Genomic DNA, 21,094 nt, shown 5'->3' with positions numbered 1-21,094 from the left:
AGAATTTACTCTCTCACAGAGATTGAGAGGGAGGCCCTGAAGGAATTTCTGGAAAAGAACCTGAAGCGAGGATTCATACGTCCCTCACAGTCCCCTGCTGGAGCGCCCCTGTTGTTTGTGAAGAAGAAGGGGGGGAGCTCAGACCTTGTAACGACTACCGTGCATTGAATCAGATCACCATCCCTAACAGTTACCCACTGCCCTTGATTTCAGAGCTACTAGACCGCCTGCGCTCAGCAAAAATCTTCACGAAGCTGGATTTAAGAGGAGCGTACAATCTGGTCAGGATGAAGGAGGGACATGAATGGAAAACAGGATTTCTGACTTCTTACGGTCAGTTTGAGTATTTGGTCATGCCGTTCGGACTTTCGGGGAGTCCAGGCGTGTTTCAAAAGTTAATGAACGACGTGTTTAGAGACCTGTTGGACACGTATGTAATTTGTTACTTGGATGATATCCTAGTGTTCTCAAAGAATCAAGAAGACCATGACCAGCACGTAAAAACTGTGTTGAGGAGACTGAGAGAAAATCATCTGTATGCTAAGCTAGAGAAATGTGGATTTGACCTCAAGTCTCTGGACTTCCTTGGGTACCGAATCTCAGCGGGGGGAGTGGAGATGGACCCAGGGAAAGTGAGTTGTATACTGGACTGGGGTCAACCTGTCACCAAAAAGGATGTACAACGTTTTCTAGGGTTTGCCAATTACTACAGAAAGTTCATTCCAGGGTTTTCCAAATTAACAGCCCCCCTGACTGACTGTTTAAGGGGAAAGAAGAAATTCCAATGGATAGAGAACACCACAAACGCCTTTGAGGAGCTGAAAAGAAGATTTGCTACTGAGCCCATTCTGTGCTTCGCCGATCCAACCCGCCCCTTTGTCGTGGAAGTCGATGCTTCAGATTTTGCCATTGGGGGGGTCCTTCTGCAATTAGACCAAGAAGGGAAGGAGCTGCACCCCTGCGCGTACTTCTCTAGAAAGTTAAAGCCTGCAGAGAAGAACTATACAGTTTGAGAGAAGGAACTACTAGCCATCAAGGATTCTTTTGAGAACTGGAGACAATACTTGGAGGGGGCCTCTCATCAGATTGAAGTGCACTCCGACCACAAGAACCTGGAAAGCCTGCAAACAGCCAGGAAGCTGAACCAGAGACAGATAAGGTGGTCTCAGTTCCTCACTAGGTTCAACTTCAAGATTACTTATCATGCTCAAGCTAAAAACCAGAGAGCAGACGCCTTATCCAGACAGCCACAATTCCAAGGAAGTGAATACAATGACCAGCCTCAATACGTGATCCTGCCGGAGAAATTAACATTGGGATCATGTCAGCCTTCATGGGAAGAAGAACTCAAAAGGGCACAACAGGCAGATGCAGACCTGCAACAATATATTCAGGAGGCGGGACAAGATCAAGATCCAGAAGTAAGTTTCCACTGGCGAGATGGACTGTTATGATTCAAAGCAGCCAGGTATGTGCCAGAAGGAGAATTAAGACTCAGAGTCCTACGTCAGTGCCATGACTCCATCACCGCAGGGCACTTTGGTATTTATAAAACCATTCAGAACGTGGCCAAGGACTTTTGGTGGCCTAAAATGCGTCGAGACATTGAGAACTATGTAAAATCCTGTTCTGTCTGTGTGCGGGCGAAAACACAAACAGGAAAGCCAGCCAGGCTGTTACAACCGCTACCTGTCCCAAACGAACCCTGGAAGGACCTTTCCATGGATTTTATAACTGATCTACCAAAGTCACAAGGAATGACGGCCATCCTGGTGGTGGTCAATTTACTCACCAAAATGGCGCATTTTCTCCCTTGTTCAGGGGCCTTAGAGGCAAAAGAAACAGCCAAGTTATTCATCAGGGAAATCTACCGGTTGCATGGATTGCCAAACAGTGTAGTCTCGGATCGAGGAACTCAGTTCACAGCTAAATTTTGGAGAGCAATGTGGAAACAGTTGCAGACGGAGCTAAAACTCTCTTCCACTCATCATCCCCAGACGAACGGTCAGATGGAACGCCTGAACGCTGTTTTGGAAAGATATTTACGTTGTTATGTGTCCTATCAACAGACTGACTGGGTGTCATATTTGCACTTTGCAGAGTTTGCCTATAACAACGCTTTGCACTCCAACACTGAGCAAACCCCGTTCTTCGCTAATTATGGATTTCATCCTAAAGCCTTCCCAAGCAGCTCAGAAGGGGTGCTGCTGCCGGCCGCAGAAGACTATCTGAAGGAGTTACAGGGCGTTCAACAGACATTGAAACAGCAGCTAAACGAAGCCAAGATGGAGTACAAGCGAGCTGCTGATCTGCACAGGAGGGAGCCCCCCCCTTCAACCAGGAGATCAGGTATGGCTGTCCACTCGTTTCCTTCAGATGCCGGGCAAATGTAGGAAATTACAGGACAAAAGGGTGGGGCCCTTTGAAATAGAGGCTCAAATTAATCCCGTGGCTTATCGACTAAAGCTACCAGACACGTTTAAAATACACCCTGTGTTTCATCGATCCTTGTTAACAAAAGCAGCCCCCCCCCAGCGAATTGCGGCCAGAGGAGCCTCCAGGGGCTCCGTTAATAGTGAATGAGCAAACTGAGTTTGAAGTGGAAGAAATCCTGGACTCCCGAATGAGGCATAACAAATTGCAGTATTTGATTCACTGGAAGGGCTATGGGCCGGCAGACAGATCTTGGGAAGCTGAAACTGATGTGCACGCTCCAGATTTGGTAAAACGTTTTCACTGAAGGTTTCCCCATCGCCCCAAGCCTGTCGGGAGGGGGGGCACAGCATGGGAGAGGGGATGATGTCAGGGCGTCAGACGTCCAGGTGCCAGGTTGGGGGTATGAGGATTCAGAAACGGAGGAGGAGGGGCCCAGTTCGTTAGAGCAGACTGGAGAAGGAGAGGAAATTCCAGAGATAGCGTTGCATAGCAACGGAGACCTTGACGGTCTCACAGAACTGGAGTCTTCCCTCGAAGTTCCCACGCTGCCTCCTGAGCCAGAGAAAAGCAGCGAGAGATTGCAAGACAGTTTGAAGCTCGACCCCCCTCTCTCCTTCATACCAGAGTTGGAGACTTCAGAAGAGGAGGGGCCCGTGCTTCCCCCGTCGCCACGTACGCGAAGATAGTTGAAAAGACAGGAAAGGAAGGGGGCAGGAGGGTGGTGACCGAGGGTCCGGTAAGGAGGAGCGAATGGCTTCGCGCCCATTTGCCCCCCTCTTAAGAGACAGGCGGGAAAGCGGTCCCTTGCTCTGTCAACTTTCTTCCACGTCGCAGGACCTGTAACTTTGTGTTGCTTCATGAGAAGGCGCAGTCTATGTTTGGATATTACCTTAATAAAAACTGAATTGCTTTCAACCACAAGCCTGGTTCCTGAGTCCCATCCTGGGCCTGACACTTCCAACAGCTTCGGCCTAGCCCCCCCCGTCCTTCGGTCGCGTTACCTGATGTTCCTGGGGTTGAAAGGGTCTTGCTGCGAGATGCTGAAACTGAGTATCTCTGGATCTCCTGTTTCTTTTCCAGGCGCCTTCCTTCCAACCGGTGATCGATCTGCAGGCACAGCCTAATCAGTCCAGGCAGATTATTTGGGGGGGTAGTTCTAGCCAAGTCATCCAAGATTTCAGAACTCAGTCCACTCCTATACATAAACATCAAGGCTGCATCATTATAACCAGTTTCCTGGGACAGAATTTTAAAGGCGTTAGTGTACTCTGACACGGTTCCTTTCCCTTGCTTCAAGGCGCCCAACTGCCTAGCCACAGTCTCAGCCCTTTGAGGGTCCTGGAACATCTCAGTCATGGCTCGCATAAATTCTCTATATCTTCCCAGAAGGCCATCCTTTCTGACCAGGTACGGAGTTACCCATTTGGCAGCTTCTCCTTCCAAGAGACTGATCATGAAGGCCATTTTGGCCACATCACTAGGAAACTCTGCATTCCTGATGTCCAAATACAATTCACATTGAGCCACGAAGGTAGAGAGCTGCTCACTCTGTCCCGCATATTTTGGTGGTAATCCTATAGGAATCTTCACCACAGCGGCTGGAGGGGTTGTTCGCATCTGATCTATCGTGGTTTTCAAGGTCTGATTGTCAGTCTTCAATGTCCTGACCACCGCTAACAAGGTTTGAACATCTGCCTGTAGATCCACCACATTTGTTCTCAGTTGTCTCACTTCCTCCGTCTCAGAAGTGGGATTTGTTCCCCCTGCTCCCTTCTCCATCTTGTCATGTTCAAGCGGTGGGAGCGTTGAGTGTGAAGTAGGTGGTTCTGTCAATCTGTCGTGTCCAGGACTGGACTCAGGAACCAGACCAGTTGGTGAAAGCAATTCAGTCTTTATTAAAGTAATATCCAAACAGAAACTATGCCTTCTCATGAAGCAACACAATAACACGTGTCCAGCGACATTTATTTATTTATTTTATTTAATTTATATACCGCCCTAAGCCAAAAAGGCTCTCTGGGCGGTGTACATAAAAGATAAAACAAGCAACATGCAAGAGAGTTGACAGAACAAGGAATCCCTGCTCCCCCTGAATCTTATAAAGGGGGCTTTCTGGCGTGAATTCTCTCACTCCGCCTCAAGGTGCTCTCTTCTACATCCCTCCTCTCTCTCCCCCTTGCTCTTTTTTGTTTTCTCCAGGTTCGTGGTGAAGGGGGAAGCGCTGCCCCCCCTTCTGAGGATTCTACCTCTGGTATTGGGGAAAGAGGGGGGTGGATGCCATGCCCATCAGGCGGGCTTTTCTCTGGCTGAGGAGGGAGTTGAATTCCCCCTCCCGTTTCTAACTGCTCTGACCTGGGAAGGGGGGTGAGCGTGGGAAGTTCCTGGGAAGAGTCTGTGTCTGTGTCAGCTAGAGTTTCAAGGTCTTTACTGTTGGGCAACACTAACTCTGGGATTCCTCTCCCCTCCTCTGGTTCTTCTTCACACAACTCTGGGAAAATGATCTCCTCCCCCTCCTCATCCTCTGAAGTGCCAGGACCCCAATCCTGCATCCTAACATCTCCTGGAATATTGCAGGAGCAAAGAGCAGAGATAACTTGCTCTCTAAATTTGACATTTTGATGTTACAAGACACCTGGGCTCTCGATTATATAGAACTAAATAGTTTTACTGCCCATCAATTGCATGCCTCCCCTAGTGATAAGAAGGGCAGGCTCAGGGGCCGCTTAGGTATATTGGTGTCCACCAAGCTTCGTGTTTCATTGATTAATCTGTCTTTCCTTGACGAAATACCAACAGCTGTGATGATTAAATGAAAACATTCAAACATGTTACTCATAAACATATACCTCCCCTATCAACATCTCCGCTCCCAGATAAATCTGATATGGCAAGGCTTAGAAATTTATATGGGAGATCTTTTACAAACTACCCCTGCTACGGAAGTACTCATTGGGAGAGATTTTAATGCCAGATTGGGGCCTGATTATAAGGATCTCTATGCATATCATCAAGCCTGCCTCCCAGAAAGGCCTACTTCTTCCTTGATAAACACACATCATTCCAAAGACAACACCTGTAACTATGCAGGCCTTTGCCTGGCTCAAATGGTACAACTTATGTGTATCATAAATGGCAACATAATATGTGATACCCCAGGAGAATTTACATTCTGGTCAGGTGATAGGACAAGTGTCTGATCATGTGATTTCTTCCCACAGTTTGCTAAAATCTGTGGTCCAACTCAAGATAGACAGCCACTCTGACAGTAACCATCTCCCACTAGCCCTGGCCCTGAAGCTCATAGAACAGCACCTGCTTGTAGATGTTGCTTTTCAGCCTAATATTGAGGCTGATGTTAGAACCACCAGAATTAGATGGTCCACGAGGGTCGATAGGTCCATCACACAATGACTACACACTGACCATCTTCACATGATCCGTTCCTCTGTTCTTTCAATAGGTACAAATCAGGGGATCCTAGATCACTATGATACACTGATTAATGAGCTAAAGGCCCATCTAAAAAATACATGAAAGTCATGGACCAACCAATTTGGATCCAAGGGCTGATCATGAGTGCATTGCTGCCAAAAATGCTCTTATCATGAAATGTAGGATGCATAAGAAAAAACCTTTCACAGTACCATTGGGTGACTTAATGTTCCATAAAAAACAATATAAAATCCTGCTCAAAGCAAAAAAGAAGAATGCACAAAGAACAGCATGAGAAGAGCTCATCCATGCAGTCAAGACTAAGGATATGGCCTTTTTTTGGCATCAAACATCAGTCTCTTCTAATTGTGGTCCATTGCATTGATTCCCATATCCCTGTTGGGTCCTGGGAAGTGCAATTTCACAGGATGTACACTAAGGAGAAGATACCAACCCTTCCTTTGGAATATGCCTCTGGATCTCTACTTAAATGGTCCCCTGTTTCAATCTCTGAGGCAGTTGATCTGGTAAACCATCTAAAAACAGACAAGGCCCGGGTTGTGATTACATTCCCCCATAGTTAATCAAAAGAAACATTGAATGGTTGACTTCAGTTCTGGCAAACCTCTTTACTTATACAGATAAAAACATGCATATCCCTCCCAACTGGGGTTTAGCGTTGTTATTCCCATTTTCAAAAAGGGGAGGAAGGACAGTCCAGCAAATTAGCACCCAATTGGCTTATCAACCATAATTAGCAAGCACTATGCCAGGCATCTTTATTGGAAACTTCAAGCCTGGATGGAACATAAAAATATTCTGGCAGATAAGCAAGTTTGATAATGTGCATGTTTATTGACTTCAATGGGATTTACCCCCATGCAATCATGCTTGATAGGTAAAGCTGACCATGGAGGAAGTGGGGGGAGGGGAGAGGGGAGGGGAAGGAGGAGGAAGGGGAAGGAGGGGATTGGAAGGGGATGGGGGAGGGAGAGGGAGGGGCAAAGAAAAGAAAGGGAAGGGGCAAGAGGAAGGGGATAGGAGGGAGGAGGGAAGGGCAGATTTGATAATTTGCATGCTTTTTGAGTTCAGTGGGGTTTACTCTTGTGCAATCATGCTTAGGATAGATTTATTTTATTTATTTTTATTACACTTTTAAACCGCCCTATAGCAACAGGCTGTCAGGGCGGTGTACAATATGATAAAACCACATTTAAAACCAGCGAATGTGGATAAAACATGTGAATATAAAAACACATTAAAACAGATTAAGACAAAAATAGAACATACAACTAATTAACGATAACATTAAAATTAAATTAAACACAAAACCAAAACTAAAACTAAAATTAAAACTAAAATGCCTGGGCAAAGAGGTAGGTCTTTACCTGGCGCCGAAAAGATATCAAAGAAGGCGCCAGGCGTATCTCATCAGGGAGGGCATTCCATAATTCGGGGGCCACCACCGAGAAGGCCCGAGATCTCGTTGTTGCTCTCCAGGCCTCCTTGTGAGTTGGAACCCGGAGAAGGGCCTTCGACGTCGAGCGCAGCCAACGGGTATGTTCGCAGTGGGAATGAAACAGACCTGTGGGAAGGGCAGGAAGGGGAGGAGGAGGGCAGGAAGGGGAGAGCAAAGGAGGAAGGGTGTGGAGAGGAGATTGGGTGGTGGGCACTTGGCAGAGGGGAAGCCCCTTTCCTTACCAAAAGGAAAACATTGTGAACAGTAACATTGCTCTTCAGGGTTTCCTCCAGCTTTTTATTCTATAGCAAGCATATGTAGTCTCCCACCCAAATTTAAACCAAAGTACATCCACACCAGACCTTTATTTCACTAGATGCTAGGAGATGCCCTGTACTCCTCATGGAGCTTCAATCAGAGCCGCTAACTGTTAAACCACTCTGGCCACTGGAGCTCTGTCAGGGGAATCGGAGTCTCCTCTTAGCACTGTTCACAAACTACCCTTCCCAGGATTCTTTGGGGGAAGCCATGACTGTCAGAAATGAAATAAAGGTCTGGTGTGGGTATGGTCCCCTGATCAGCCAAGCCAAGCAGCTGTGACTCTGGCTTTTAGAACACTGACAGTTGGTTCTTACTGAGCATGCCAGGGCTTATCTTTGAATTCAGTATAAAATATCTTAAATTAATTAAAAATCAGCCAGGCATTTTTCTTAACTTTTAAACTGCAGAAGATGAGAGCAAGAAGTATGGGGCAAGGTCAGTAATAGGATTACAGGTATTCCGTGAACATGGCTGATTTTTATCAACAAATTATGAGAACTTTGACAGAATTTTTTTTCTCATTTTAGACTTTGAACTCTCGATTCTCTCTGACTGTATTGTGTATCACTATGAAACCTTAGACAGTTGTTAAGCAAGCATTTCTGAGTTTAGGACTATAAATTTTGTAATGTTTTGTTTTGAAATGAGCTTATGGGAAGCATCAGAATGGAACAGAACAGCATTATGGAAGTCAGAGATTTACAGAAAATAATCAAGCAGAGACTGGATTCCTCTTTCATTTGACAGTAACCCATCTTTACTAGCCAGTTTCCAAGATTCTCACTATACCACCATGCCTTCTGGAGCCTTCATAGGAGGCATAGCTATGGGGGCTGTAATTATGGGCTCCTAACTTCAAAATTCCTATTTGCATTTCACTTATCTTTAACCTCACTCCGTTACAGCCATAGAAGCAACAGCAGCATATGCAAGATAATTAACTCCCATTAGTGATAAGAACAAGAATTTATAATTATTATTTCAATTAAAACAAGAGGCTTATCAATACTTTGAAGAGGACCAGATATTTATTTTCTTTCTGAGCCCAGGACTAGATCTTTCATGATGCCCGGGGGGAGCAGATGAGTAGTCCATAAGACAGACATCCTGGCATTGGTAATCTAATTAGCAAAGTATGTGTGGGGTTGTTGCACACTTCCAGGCCCAGTTTCATTTTGAGTATGGAGGTGGAACCTGTGTAGATGTGGTTGATCAAAGGGAGAATAAAGTGAATGTAAAAAAGAATTGTGTTTGTGCCCTCCAGTCCTATTTTAAAGCAAGTAGGCAGGGCTTACTTAGGTATTACAGTTTTTATTCTGTAGGAAAGTAATACTGATTAGTATTAGTTTTTAAAAAATCAGTATTACTTTCCTACAGAATAAAAACTGTAATACCTAAGTAAGCCCTGCCTACTTGCTTTAATAAGCAACTTCATTCACACAACCCAAAATTCCGAATCTTGTTTTTATGGTTATTGGATTTTAAATGGCTTTATTTCTTGTTGTGAGCTGTGAGGTAGGGTTGGAAATTTTGAGTTAAGCAAAGCTCTGCTTTTATAAAACCTAAGAAAGATACAGATACTTTGAATGTCTGAGTGCCTGCACCAGTGGAATACTGGAGGAACTTGTAAAGCTTGCTGCAACGGTATTTACAACTGAGCATGTTGTGTGAAAGACTCCTTTTCCTAACATTTTGGTTTCTTGTTTTTCTCCACCCACCACAACTTTGAAATATATCGTATATGGTTAACCGTACTGCTGCCCTGGCTTACTTTGTTTGTTGCTATTTTGTGTTTTTATTATGTTTTTATGTTGATTGTGTATTTTCATTGTTTTTATTATATTTGTAAGCTGTGCTGAGCTCTGTTTTTAACAGCAAAAGGGCAGGATATAAATCCTCTTAATCAATCAATAAATACTCCATAGTGTTGGAAACTAGAGTCTAGGCATTTAAGGCTAAAAATGTTGCTTTTAAAAAAAAGATTTCTCACATCTTTCCCCAGGTTTTGGTGGTAATTCCTAGGCACAAAAACAAAACAACTGGACAATCCAAATATTAATATGCAAATTTGCATAATATGCAAATTAACCTGCCCGGATTTGTGGAACTGGAATATGGCAACCCTATTATTATCTAACCAAGGGAAATTTTAAAAATGCAGTTCTAAATATGTGACAAACACATTTTCATCAGCAATTCCCCAGGGAATTCTCAAGTTTTACTAAACAATTACCTTCCTGTTTGATTATCTAAAGAACTGTAATTAATTCTGCTGCTTCTGAAAACCCCTATGGAGTTTCAGTGGCCGCTGGAAAAATTAGCAGCAACACTTATGAAGGATGTTAGAAATATAACCAGGGTCATTTACAAAGAGTCTGGGATCTTGGACAATCACAGATTCCGGCCTCTCAGGAAACAAAACTACCATTCAGATTTGACCATTTTAATCTCAGACTTGAATGGCACTGTTGAAGAACAGAATAATATAAGGTTTGTCTAGATGGAACATTTGCCCTTACACTGAGGATGGTGGTTTTAGTGGTCTTGCTGCTGGCACTGTTTCCTCACAAGGTATATCAAGCCCACTTCGTGAAATGCAGAATCCAGGATCCACACCATCCACCTCACACATATCATCAGTCAGGAGATTTCATCATTGGTGGTATTCTTTCTTATGGTACCTTCTTTTCCAATCCAGCATCCTTCACTGAAGAACCCACACCTGCTTTGCCTGAAGAGCTTGTGTAAGAACTTAAATTTTGTTTCTTTATTTCAGTATATTGTGTCACTGGAATGGTCTGCAGCCTGAGAATGGTGGCTAAGGATGCAGTCCTAGACACTATCCATGGAATTAAGAGAGACTCACCTCTGAGTGAATACACACAGGAATGTGCTGTTAGGTTAATGCAATTAAAGGAATACTGACAGATAGAAGCTCCCATTCCTCCACAGGAGAATTAATAAAACTTTACTGAAAGGAATGTATATCTGTGTGTCTGAAATACTGTAGCACCGATGAATAGTTCATATTGATAACCATCCTCTGACTATGTACATAACTGAGAAGGAATAGAAAGGCTTGTGTTCTGAAGTTGAACACTCATATTGTTTTGTTTTATGATCTTTGTGTAGGCCACAGTAATAAAGATTTTTTTTCCTCAGGAAATGTACTATAAAATACAGAATACGGTGGCAATAAACTGATGGCAATAAAATTGCAGTAAAATGATAAATCCCATTGTGTTCATTAGTGTTTATTCCCAGGTAACGTGTAGAGAGAGGGTCCCAGTCTTACAATATTATACTCACATGCTAGCAGTGGAGGATGGTCCATTGGTGTAAACATGGCTCAGCCCTTCTCCTAACACATCAAGGAATATGACACAATGAACTTGGTATGATAAATGTCTGGATATATTTGTAAAGGATTTAAGTGTTGAAGATCCTTCTGTTACAGATTGCAACTCTCATTCTAGTGTGGTGCCTAAGCATTACCAGAACATCTTGGCCTTGGCGTTTGCAGTCAAGGAGATCAATGAAAACCCTCAGTTCTTACCTAATCACACCTTGGGCTTTCACATCTACGACAGCTATGATGATGCAAAGAAGACGTATCATACCACAATGCTACTTTTATTCACATTAGAGGCATTTGTCCCCAACTACATATGTGATATGCAGAACAATTTGACAGCTGTCATCGGTGGACTTGACTCTGAAATCTCCCTTAATGTGGCAACTATCTTGGATATTTATAAAATTCCACAGGTAGGACATCTGTGCTTGTTTGTGGAATATAACAATTAAATGCTGCTTTTATACATCCTTGGTTCCTCCAATTTATTTGAATTTTATTTTATCTTTAATCAGATCAACCATAGGTTTCTTTCTTTCCTTTCTTTCTTTCTTCCATATAGATTTCATACCCAGATGTTGGAAATTCCACTTTATAGTTCAGTTTTAAATGAGAAATAAATTAACTGAAACATGATGTTCATAAAGTATTGCTGAGATTCAAAAGTACAATTATTTTAGTAGCATGGAGTTCAAAATAGATACCACCTCTGCAGTGTCACAGACGATAAATACCCCATTCATTGTTTTTAGTGCTTCAAGTTGTTAATTCCTTTTATTTTTGTACTTTTCACAGTGAGTACCTTTTCATAATTACCACTGTGTCTAGTGAGTGACTTCTGCATGGCAAGGTGCACTCCAGTCCCAGACTGAGCATCTGTTGGTCTAGGAAGAAGGCCCACTTAATAAAGTGGACTATGATATTCACAGATGCAACAAAATTTCAAAACTGAATAACTTTAATCCATTTGAGGACCAACCAGGCAAGATGACAATTGCAGAAATAGCATTTGCATGATTGACTTTTAAAAGCAAATTTCAGGGCTGGGGGGAGGGAGAGTGCTAATTTGGATCAGTTCCCTGGTGTGAACAATATTGAGGCTTTAATTCCTTGCAATTGAGGCTTTAATTCCTTGCATAAACACACTCTGGTCTCCATCCAGATTGGGGGTCCTGTATTTCCATAAATATACTTTTCTCTCCTGTGCAATTTTTTTTTGGAGGTGGAATGTGGATTGGGAACACAATGGGGACAAACGGTTAGAGCCACCCACCCTCCACATGCCAGGTTCCTGATCCAGATCTGCCAAAACCTAGGCCTGCATATGACTTTTGAAAAGCCAGGCACACAATTCCTTGTTGCAATGGATGGCCTAAGATTTCCACTCCAGTGCTATACAAACCTTACTTTCTTTCTCCCCTTCCTCCAATCTTGTTTAGCTCACATATGGCCCTGCTCCTGTAATGAATGATAAGACTCAAGGACTTTACTTCTACCAGATGGCCCCCAAGGAAAGCCACCAGTTTGAAGGGATTCTTTCTTTGCTTGTGCATTTCAGATGGACATGGATTGGAGTCATTATGATGGACAATGACAATGAAGAAAGATTTGTGCAAACTGTGCTCCCACTGTTTAGTGAGAGTGGTATCTGCTTTGCCTTTCTAGAAAGAATTACCATACTTAATTTTGCAAGTAAAAGTTATAACAATATACAACAGTGGGCAAAGGTGCACGACAAAGTGATGGGCAGCAAAGCTAATGTAGTAGTTCTCTATGGAGAATCTTATTCCATGGCATATTTTAGGTGGCTTCCATATCTATCACAGCTTGAGCACATGACAATGAATGTAAAAGGTAAAGTATGGATAACAACAGCCCAGATTGAATTCACTTCATTTGTCTCTCAACGCGGTTGGAACCCAGGAATGTTCCATGGCACTATATCTTTCAGAATTAACTTCAGTGACCCACCAGGATTTTTTCAATATGTTGAGAGCAGAAATCCATCCAGCATAGAAGGAGATGGTTTTATCAAGGACTTCTGGCAACAGGCATTTGACTGTGTCTTCCCCAATTCCATTATTGGGAATGTGGAGGGGAATATTTGCACAGGAGAGGAGAAGCTGGAGAGCCTTCCGGGGGCTTTTTTTGAAATGGGCATGACAGGCCATAGCTATAGTATCTACAATGCTGTCTATGCTGTGGCACATGCTTTAAATATGATGTCCTCAGCTGGGTTCAGACATGGAGGGGTGTTGCATGGAGGGAGACTGAAGACTCAGAAGCCACAGTTCTGGCAGGTAAAGAGCTAAATAGCCTCATGTGGCAGAATACTGTACATTGGGTGTTACTTCCTCCTGATGCCTGGGCTCTGCCAATGCTGAGGGCCTGCTCTTTGCTGTCAGGCTTTAAAGCTTTCACCATGCGTGTATGAAAGAAGAAACCAGAGCTGAATCTATGGTTTGCAGACAAAGGAGGAGGACGAATGGAGGTTATGATGGCCTGACTGAGTCATGGTGTATTATGATGCCTGCATATTGTGGCTGTACAATGGCAGTACCTGCCAGAAGAAAAGGGAACATAGCCATTTTTTTCAAGCAGAAAGTGTCAGGGGGGAGAGTATCATGCAACAAGGAAGGGTTTGTATATGAGATGTCACACAGCCAATTGTGTTGACACTCCAATCACAAACTGATGGCAGTGGTAATGGAGAGAGAGCTGCATCATTCTCCCAAAATCTTCCCATCCCCCATATCCTTCCTCAAGGCAAATGTTCCCACACAACCTCGGGGGTGAGGGCTGACAAAAAGTACAAGATATACATTTGAGTGAGAAAGAAAATTGGCTAGTTCGCTCCACTTTTGGATCTGACTGTAGCTACATCTGACTTTGTCACCACCACCATTGGTTTTTGACTCTGCTCACTATTAGGTGTAGCCTAATTTTTTCCATGTTCCAACAAGCCTTCATACAAGCAGCGTTTACCAGCCCTACATTAGATATTTGTCTGAAAGATCAAACTGCAGACTTCTGAACTCCTGCTGTTTCTTCTTTAAATCTAGTTCCACCACTTTCTTAGAAGTGTCTCCTTTAACAACAATGCAGGGGATGAGGTCTCCTTCAACCAGAATGGGGAGGTAGTATCTGGCTTGGATGTTATCAACTGGATTATTTTCTCCAACCAGTCCTTTCATAGAGTAAGAGTTGGGAGGATGGATCCCCAGGCTCCTCAAGACCAAGTATTTACCATCAATGAAAGTGCCATAACATGGCACAGCTGGTTTAACCAGGTAGGGCCTGTGTCAACTATTTCAAAAGGTTTTCAGTATTGAATGAACACTGATTATCTGTCTTGAGAACCTGATGCCATTTGTCAATCATAAACACTTATGAAAACCTCATTTTTATTTAAAGAGGATTATGAATGGAGAAGTCAACAGGAGACATAAGACAAGCAGGAGAAACTGAGAGTACATAGGAGAAAACTAAATATCTATAGGGACTAGCAGAAGAGGAGAAAGAAGGAGAGATGGTTAAGGTGGATTATACAGCAATAATACAGGGGTTAGTATGCTGTGCTTTGATACAGTTGCAGCATATCACACACTCTGTTGTGGCAACATGGGCAAGGCAAGAGATGAGAGAGGGCAGTGATTCTACCCCTCTGCAATGTGCTTCTTTTGTCTTCTGTTTCTTTAATGTAAAGTTCCATCATCATTAGGGCTATATTCTGCATCTGAAGGGGTATATATTTAGAAATAAATGTCCTCTATTCTCAAATCCCATTCTTGTTTCATCAGCTCTTTCATCAACGTAAGCTTCGATCAATATTGGGGCCATATTGGTGATTTAGCTGTAATTTTTACAGGTGTTCTGGGTTCTTTCATGCTGCTATTTTTATGCACTTAGCTTTTTAATAAAGCTATCTCATATTTACTGGTGTGTGTTCTTTCAGGTAAGCCTTAGTACCAAGTCCAGGATCTTGACCTCTTTGGCTAATTCCTACTGAATAGTCTGGCTCAGGACTCCAGGAAGCAGAGAGTTTAGTTTAATTTAAAGTTTGGGACTCTCCTGACCCAAACTGGTGGACCTAACAAGTGATAGCAATGCTATACTTTTCAGGGTTGGTTTTCAAGCCCTGGTAAGTTGGCAACTGCTGGATGCCTTATAAGAGCTGGTTCTCAGGGTTTTGGGTTCCACTGATCTTGACACTGAGGACTAGGGTTGCCAGGTGAAAAATATTGGGGTAGTCCACAGCAGCCTCATAAACTGCACCTTTTCACCAGAATCCAAAATGGTATTTAGAGCCATATTGCCAGTGTGGTGTAGTGGTTAAGGTGTTGGACTGCTCAAATCCCCACATAGCCATGAAGCTCACTGGGTGACCTTGGGCCAGTCACTGCCTCTCAGCCTCATGAAAACCCTATTCATAGGGTTGCCATAAGTTGGAATCGACTTGAAGGCAGTACATTTACATTTTGCCTCTGATAACTGGAGCAAGCCATTGATAATATTAATATTAGTTTAATTTAATTTATTAATTGCTACCCATGAGGCATCCTGAAGCAATTTACAATATAATAATATATATAAAAGGTACACATATAAAAAAAGAAAAACAATTGCAGATATAAAACAATTGTATACATGTATATATAAAAAATATATGGTTTTTATTTATTTATTTATTTATTTATTTAAGTTACTTGTTTATAAAAGTATTTTTATACCACCATATCATAAAATATCAGGGTGGTTTCCAATGTTAAAATATAAAACACCATTTAAAAATACTAATAAAATACAGATAACAATCCATTTTTATTTTGTTTAGCCAGTCACCTTAAGGAGCTGCAAAGGCCTATCAGCATAAAAACGTCTTTAAGAGACAACTGAAAGGCAAAAGCTACACACTTCTATCTGGGATGGTCATCCTCTTCCACCGAGCACCTGAGACTGATCCTGTATCTTTAGGAGAAGAGAAAGTCAGCCAAGTGCAGGTGTTCTTGCAACCCTGTAATGGGAAAAACCACAAGGTGGAATTCTCCCTTCTCCCTCCACAACTTTTAAAGATACAGAAGACCTCTTGGTTGCCAAGCCCGGCCTCCAAGATGTCTTCTGTATCTTTAAAAGTTGTGCAGAGGGAAGGGAGAATTCCACCTTGTGGTTTTTCCCATTACAGTGTTGCAAGAACACCTGCACTTGGCTGACTTTCTCTTCTCCTAAAGATACAGGATCAGTCTCGGGCCCTGAGCCTGGCAACCCTACCGAGGACCCTCTGTAAAGATGTAACTGACTGAAAGAATAAAAAAGACAAGTCTTAAAATACCCAATACTTTATAAATACATGGTTATAAGGTGCTTGTCTTCCTCCTCTCTAGTGTGTGAGCTTGATTAATACTGTAAGTCTCTGCTCAAACATCTCCAGACCAATCCAAAATACGAGGAGTTCTTACTAGCTTCCAATGAGCAGCAATGCTCATTGACATGAACATGAACATATGCATGACCATTTTCAACATACTCATCTAATATCCAAATAAAGCAGCTTCATCAGTATCTGATATATCCTACCAAGGAATTACTCACCATACAGAAGGGTCCACAATCTGAAACTCATTGGTCTCATTATTATCATCATTCTGCTCTTTCATTTGTGAATTAGGCTTATCCAATTTCTGTATGTACTGAGAGTTGCCATCCAGGATCAAGCAAGAAAGTGAAGGAAGGGGAGCCATTTTGCTGCTACGAATGCATCCCATGTCCAGAGGGAAAGATTTCAAACCAAGAAGGTAAGAGATAAGGGGCTGAGTCCATAGAATAATATAATAGTAGAGTTGAAAGGGGCCTATAAGGTCATTGAGTCCAACCCACTGCTCAATGCAGAAATCTAGCTTAAACCATACCCAACAGATGGCTGTCCAGCTGCCTCTTGAATGCTTCTAGTGTTGGAGAGCCCACCACCTCCCTAGGTCATTGGTTCCATTGTTGTACTGCTCTAACAATTAGGACATTTTTCCTGATGTTCAGCTGAAATATGGCTTCCTGTAACCTGAGCCCATTGTTCCATGTCCTGCACATTGGGATAATATAGAAGAAAAATACTGGCATTCCTCTGTGTGACAACCTTTCAAGTATTTGAAGAGTGCTATTGTATTTCCTGTCAGCCTTCTCTTCTTGAGGCTAAACATGTCCAATTCTTTCAGTCTCTCCTCATAGGGCTTTGTTTCCACTCCCCAATCATCCTTGTTGCCATCTGAACCTGTCCCAGTTTGTCTGCATTCTTCTTACTGTAGTGTCCAGAACTGGATGCAGTACTCAAGATGAGGCCTACCAATGCTAACTCTGTTAACTGCACTTCATTCCCATTGAAATAAATGGAATTTTAATCAAGTCATGGCTAACAAGTTGCTTTCAAAGGAACCTAAGTGTATTTAATTTAATAAGGTTCCAATGAATAGGATACTGAATTATTAAAATACTGAGGACATGGGGAGTTTGCTTAGAGAATGGCATCACTGCCACTTTTAGAAAATATATATGATCCCAGATAGCATACAACATCATTTTCATTAGAACATTCCTCCCCCTTCAGAGATGCTATTTAGATCCATGCAACTCTTAAGAAATTAATTTCACCACCACCCCTACACACATTTGATAGTATAAGTACTGACTGTATTCTAGGATTTGAATGGATTTGTGAAAGGGGAACAGTTATCGTATGTTGTTGAAACTGATGGCTAGTATGAGAGATCAGGGCCAAATCTTTCTTGTTCTAGATATGAATGACTGTAATAAATGTGCAGAGGAAGACCATCCAAGCAAGAACCAGGATGTATGCATTCCCAAGGACAGAAGCTTCTTGTCTTACAAAGAACCTTTGGGCATCATTTTAGTCTTCTTTGCTCTTTCCTTTGCTTTGCTCACAGTTCTGGTACTGGGAACATTCCTGAATCATCACAACACTCCCATCATCAAAGCCAACAACCAGAATCTCACTTATACTCTCCTAGTCTCCCTCTTGCTCTGCTTCCTTTGTGCTTTACTCTTCATTGGCCAACCTGAAAAGGTGACATGTCTCCTTCGACAAACTGCTTTTGGCATCATCTTCTCAGTGGCTGTTTCTTGTGTGCTGGCAAAAACTGTCACAGTGGTTGTCGCTTTCATGGCCACAAAACCAGGATCCAGGATGAGGAAGTGGGTGGGGAAAAGACTGTCCACCTCCATTGTTCTTTTCTGCTCCCTTGCTCAAGCAGGAATCTGTACTCTGTGGCTGGCAACCTCTCCCCCATTTCCAGATATTGACATGCTCTCTGTGACTGAAGAAATTATACTAGAATGTAACGAGGGCTCTGTGCCTATGCTTTATCCTGTCCTTGGCTACATGGGCTTCCTGGCAATTGTGAGTTTCACCGTGGCTTTTCTAGCAAGGAAATTACCAGACAGTTTCAATGAAGCCAAGTTTATCACTTTCAGCATGTTGATCTTTTGCAGTGTTTGGTTATCATTTGTTCCAACCTACTTGAGCACCAAAGGAAAATACATGGTAGCTGTGGAGATCTTCTCCATCTTGGCCTCCAGTGCTGGGTTATTGTTTTGCATCTTTTCACCCAAATGTTATATTATTGTGTTAAGGCCTGAACTGAACATCAGGGAGCAACTAATAAGAAGAAAATAATGAATTATTTAATGTCATTTCTTTGCTGTAGATTGTAATCAAGAGGTGGTGTGTGTGTGTGTGTGTGTGTGTGCAGAGCAGAATATTTCTAAGAGTTCCATTCTCAGCAGAAGCCTTATGATAATTTTTCCTATGATGTTGAAAAATGTGTTGGGAAAATGGAATCAAGGTTTGCCTGCACAGAAGCTATTATGAATATACAGTCCACCCTTCTTGTAATACCATAAAATTGTACAAGGAGCACTGGTGGAATAGACCAAAGGCTCACCCAATCCCGCTCACACACACAAGTGGGTAAGGGAGTAAGGCTGCAATGCCAAGTGTTGTTCCCACCAGGACATCATTTTCTGCCTGTTTGCAGCCCTCCATGAGGTCTACAATTTGGAGTGGGGAGCCTCTCCTCCAGTCACAAAACATAATCAGGGTTCTATATAATGCAGGGATGCTCCACAAATTTTATTTTTAGTGTGGTAGCAGCGAAACTTTGGAATTCCCCACCTTTTGATATCAGGCAGGTCCCTTCACTGTATTATTTTAGGCACCTGCTTAAAACATTTGATTAGGTAAACCTAGATATTAATCTGTTTTAATCCTTTTTTTAGTTCACTGCAGTTTTAAATTGTTTTTAACATTTTAATTATTAGTTTTAAACTCTTTTCAGTCACAATTTCTTATGAACCACTTAGAGCAGGATTTTCCTAATTACTGTTCGTGTACCACCAGTAGTCCATGAGACTTATTCAGGTGGTCCGCAGCATGCCTTCATTAAATATTCACATTGATTTTAATTGTATTTTTATTGCTTGTATCTTACAGTCTACAGAATGCAAACTGCAATACAATAAAATACAATATAAGGAATAAAAGAGCAATGAAAATACAACTAAATACCATGCAGCATCTAGCACAGCACATTATAATTGTTACAACAGGTAGAAAAAACGTTAAGTGGTCTACCAAGACACTCAGCAATTTTCAAGTGGTCAGTGGGGAAAAAAGTTTGGGCACCACTTAGAGATTTTCTTACAGTCAAGCGTTATATACATGTTATGAAATAAATAAATGAAGTTGAGGTGGCTCCCCACTTCAGATTTTTCCCTCAAGCTCATGGAGGGCTACAAGGCAATCAAGGCTATGGACGTTAGGAGGTGGGGCTTGGCAGTGTGCCCCCACTCCCCCTTGCATGTTTCTTTGTGAGTAAGGATGTCAACTGAATACAGATTATCAAGTGTCTTTCCTTCCACCCTCCTGTTTGACCACCATTTTGACACAGACTTCTCAGCTATTTTTTTACTACACGCAATATATGCCAATAGATATGTAAATTGTTTTGCAATATATTGATTGAAGTATAATTGTCACTTTCCCGATGGGTACCTCCCCCCCCCCCAAAAAAAAGTTTTGTTGTCTTATTTGTTGTTCACTGCTGGGTGCAGCAATTACTCAATTTTTTGTACTGTAAATTTCAAAACCAATGGAACATTGTTCCTTTTAAAATGGCAGGAGTACATTGGTACAGAAAAAGGATTTCAAGCTGTCACAAAAAGATACTTCCTACAAATATTCAAAACATAAATTATCTTGACCATTATGTTTCAGCAGATGCACGGACCATTTTATGAATAAAATACACATTAATGAAATAAAGCATTGCTATAAAAAAAGCATATGTGGTTAAATAGATTTATATTGAATTAAGGAACATGCCTATTTAATATGCCCCCTGGATTTCATACAATCCAGAACACAAAGTCCAAAATATCAACAGGGTGGAAAAGCATCCATCCCTGATGCCTGAGTGAGGAAAATGAGACAGGATGGTGCCATGTGGCATCAGTCTTTAAGATGCCTGTCAGGGATTCCTCTGGTCCTTCAGCTTCACTTCATGTGAAACAGGCTTCCTTAATCCTTTCTTGGCCACCATTTCACAAGGAAAATTTAAATACTCCTAGAAGTGTGTATAGAAGGCTTTAGGTGTGAGATTACACCACCACTGAGAGATAGTATAAATGTTAAATTATGTTTGTAGGTTTATTAAAAGGATGTTATTTACAAAAGGGAATTCTGTGACTTATTTGGGCGGACTTTATAGGTGCTTGCTGATGGGTTTTAAAGACTCCAGAGCAGAGCTTGGAAAAGTTACTTTTTTAAACTACAACTCCCATCAGTCCCATCCAGCATGGCCACTGGATTGGGCTGATGGGAGTTTTAGTTTAAAAAAATAACTTTTCCAAGCTCTGCTCCAGAGACACTGTTGCTGTCACCAGCCTTAAGTGACTCTCCCTCCAAGCCAATTTCCCTAATCCTTCACCACAGCCAATTATTTCCATAACCCAGTCCAGCTACTGGGGCCAATCTGTGCCCCCAAAACTCCTCTGGTTGCACTCCTGGATGTTGGATAGTTTAGCCA

The 21,094-nt window shown here is 42.2% G+C and overlaps 1 protein-coding gene across 1 annotated transcript; it reads left to right on the top strand.

Moving 5' to 3' along the window:
- Positions 1-9,938: 9,938 nt before the first annotated feature.
- Positions 9,939-18,684, top strand: LOC133367541 (vomeronasal type-2 receptor 26-like). Its single transcript, XM_061591634.1, has 6 exons — positions 9,939-10,138; positions 11,125-11,416; positions 12,443-13,303; positions 14,066-14,293; positions 16,669-16,795; positions 17,786-18,684. The coding sequence occupies exons 1-6, from the start codon at positions 9,939-9,941 to the stop codon at positions 18,682-18,684; spliced, it is 2,607 nt and encodes an 868-aa protein (XP_061447618.1).
- The last annotated feature ends 2,410 nt before the right edge of the window (positions 18,685-21,094 follow it).

The sequence above is a fragment of the Rhineura floridana genome, chromosome 11 (assembly GCF_030035675.1).
Source record: "Rhineura floridana isolate rRhiFlo1 chromosome 11, rRhiFlo1.hap2, whole genome shotgun sequence".
Lineage (NCBI taxonomy): Eukaryota > Metazoa > Chordata > Lepidosauria > Squamata > Rhineuridae > Rhineura > Rhineura floridana.
The sequence above is the reverse complement of the archived record's forward strand: the minus strand, read 5'-3'. Positions and strand labels throughout refer to the sequence as shown.